The following is a 2,272-nucleotide window of genomic DNA, read 5'->3' as shown; positions in this document are numbered from 1 at the left end:
CAACTCAAAGCTTGAATTTTTTCTTCAGTCCTTTCAGCTTGAGAAATGCTTTGCATGCCCTGCCTTTTTGGTTTTCTAACTCCAGGTATTGGCACATTTCATTGTAATACTTCATCTTCTTGAGCTGTTCTTTGAAATTTTCTGCTCAGCTCTTTTACTTCCTCATTTCTTCCAGTTGCTTTAGCTTCTCTATGTTCAAGAGCAAGTTTCAGAGCCTCTTCTGACATCATTTTGGTGGAGTTTTTTCCTGTCTTTTGAATGACCCTTTGCTTTCTTCATGTATGATGTTCTTGATGATCTCACCTGGTCATTAGTGTCTAATACATCACATCTGTTCTTGATATGCTCCCTAAACTCAGGTGGGATGTACTCAGAGTCATATTTTGGGTCTCATGGACTGTTTTCACTTTTTTCAGTTTCAGCCTGAACTTTCATAAGAGCAATTGATGGACAGTTCCAGTCAACCCGTGGCCTTGTTTTGCCGGATGATACTGAGTTTCTCTATTGTCTCTTCCCACAGATGTAGTCAGTGTGATTCTTGTGTATTAAATCTGTGTATCACAACCCATACACATTTGTGTTGTTGAAAAAAGGTATTTGCGATGAATAGCTATTGGTCTTAACAACAATCTGCCATGCCATCTTCAGCATCATTTCTATCACCAAGGCCTTATTTTCTTCTTTCCTCTTTGTTTCCAAAATTTTACACTCCTATCATCAATAATTATCAATGCATTTTGATGCTATGCTTGATCAGTTTCAAACGGAAGACGATGGTAGAATTCTTCAATTTCTTTATCATTGAAAATCATAGGAAATAAAATACAATTTTTCTACTTTTTTGTATTTTGTGCTTTTTTTTATTATAAGAAACCTTAGCCGAGTGGCCATTCAAGATACAATAATTGATCTCTGTGGAGCTGCAGCAACAGAAGAAGGAAACAAGGAGGAGCCTATGGAATGTGTGACTAGTTGCCTCCATGAACAACTGCCTCCTTGCCATAAAATAGAACTAGATGCTGTCTGGCTGTCATCATTAAACATTTTGGTCAGAGATTCCATAGCAGAATCCTGGTCAAAAGGAGGAAAATTCGGGATATAATTTCAGATTCTCATGAACTCCTTACTTTCAGGAGCCATACAGGGTAGATGAACTACTGAAATTATTGTCCTGAGATCCTCTTTAAATGTTAAACCAAAAAGAGTCCCTGAAGTCTTAAAAACAAGCAATTGTCAACTAGTAAAAAAAAAAACAGTCTGCTTTGAACATTAATTCTTTTAAAGAACTATTTCAGATCAAATTGACATCACCAACTCAAACGATTAGAAAGGAACCCTAAGGGCAGTGGGTTTATGCTAAAGAGGGAGGAACCACTCAGAAAGAGTGAGAATGGTGGCAAAACTCATAGAACGTCATCAGAGTCACCAGATGATAAACAGAGAAACTTGAATTGGTATGTTTTCCTGTGTATATTCTCAACAACAACAACAAAATGAATAAAATTCAGAAAGATCAAAAAAAATCTTTGCCTCATCCTAGGTCACTAGGACACTTAAAGATTTCTTATGTATTTTCTTCTAGAAGTTTTATAGTGTTAATTTTTGCATTTAAGATTGTGAATCATTCTGAGTTAGTTTTTGTATGATACATTTGCTTGTGAATTTCCAAATGTTTTATTACCATTTGTTGGATTACTGCCCTTTTCCTCTGGACTTGCCTTGGCACATTTTGCAAATCAGCTGATTTTATGATCAGTCGAATTTGTTCTTTACTCTTCAATTGCATTGTTTTTTATCTGTCCTTGTGCCAATAAAGCACCTTCTAATTGTGAGCATTACAGGAAGCCTGACAGTCTGGTTGCCTAACTCTCTTGTTTTCAAAATCCGCTTGTGATTCCAGTTACAAATACGTTAGGGTACATGCTGTTTGAGATCATTGTTGCTCTCTCTGTTTATTTGTTGTCCTTCTTCACTCTGAATCATTTCTATTGCTGTTTACAATTTCACTAATATCCCTTCTGGTGTATCTAAGGCCTTATTAATCTCAACCAATGTATTATAGATGCATTTTTCATTTGTTAAAGTGTAATACAAACCAAAACAAAGAAATGCAAATCTGGAACTCTGATTTCCACTTTTGATACTTATTGTCAATTACAAAAAAAAAAAAAAAAAAAAATTAGGAGTTTTATTAAGCAACTTGTTTTTCTTTTTCAGCTGCCATAGACTGCTCAGTTCCATTAAGCATGTGTACCAGCATCAAATGTAAGTA

At 35.4% G+C, this 2,272-nt stretch overlaps 1 protein-coding gene across 1 annotated transcript in view; it reads left to right on the top strand.

Annotated features, from left to right (window-relative positions):
• The window catches only part of SPATA7 (spermatogenesis associated 7), a 61,274-nt gene that overhangs the window by 23,750 nt on the left and 35,252 nt on the right, over nucleotides 1–2,272 (top strand). The window contains exon 4 of the mRNA XM_006839637.1: nucleotides 2,218–2,265. Within this exon, the coding sequence (XP_006839700.1) occupies nucleotides 2,218–2,265 (48 nt within the window). The remainder of the gene's footprint in view (nucleotides 1–2,217; nucleotides 2,266–2,272) is intronic.

This window comes from Chrysochloris asiatica, unplaced genomic scaffold (genome assembly GCF_000296735.1).
Source record: "Chrysochloris asiatica unplaced genomic scaffold, ChrAsi1.0 scaffold00025, whole genome shotgun sequence".
Classification (NCBI taxonomy): Eukaryota; Metazoa; Chordata; class Mammalia; order Afrosoricida; family Chrysochloridae; genus Chrysochloris; species Chrysochloris asiatica.
The sequence above is the reverse complement of the archived record's forward strand: the minus strand, read 5'-3'. Positions and strand labels throughout refer to the sequence as shown.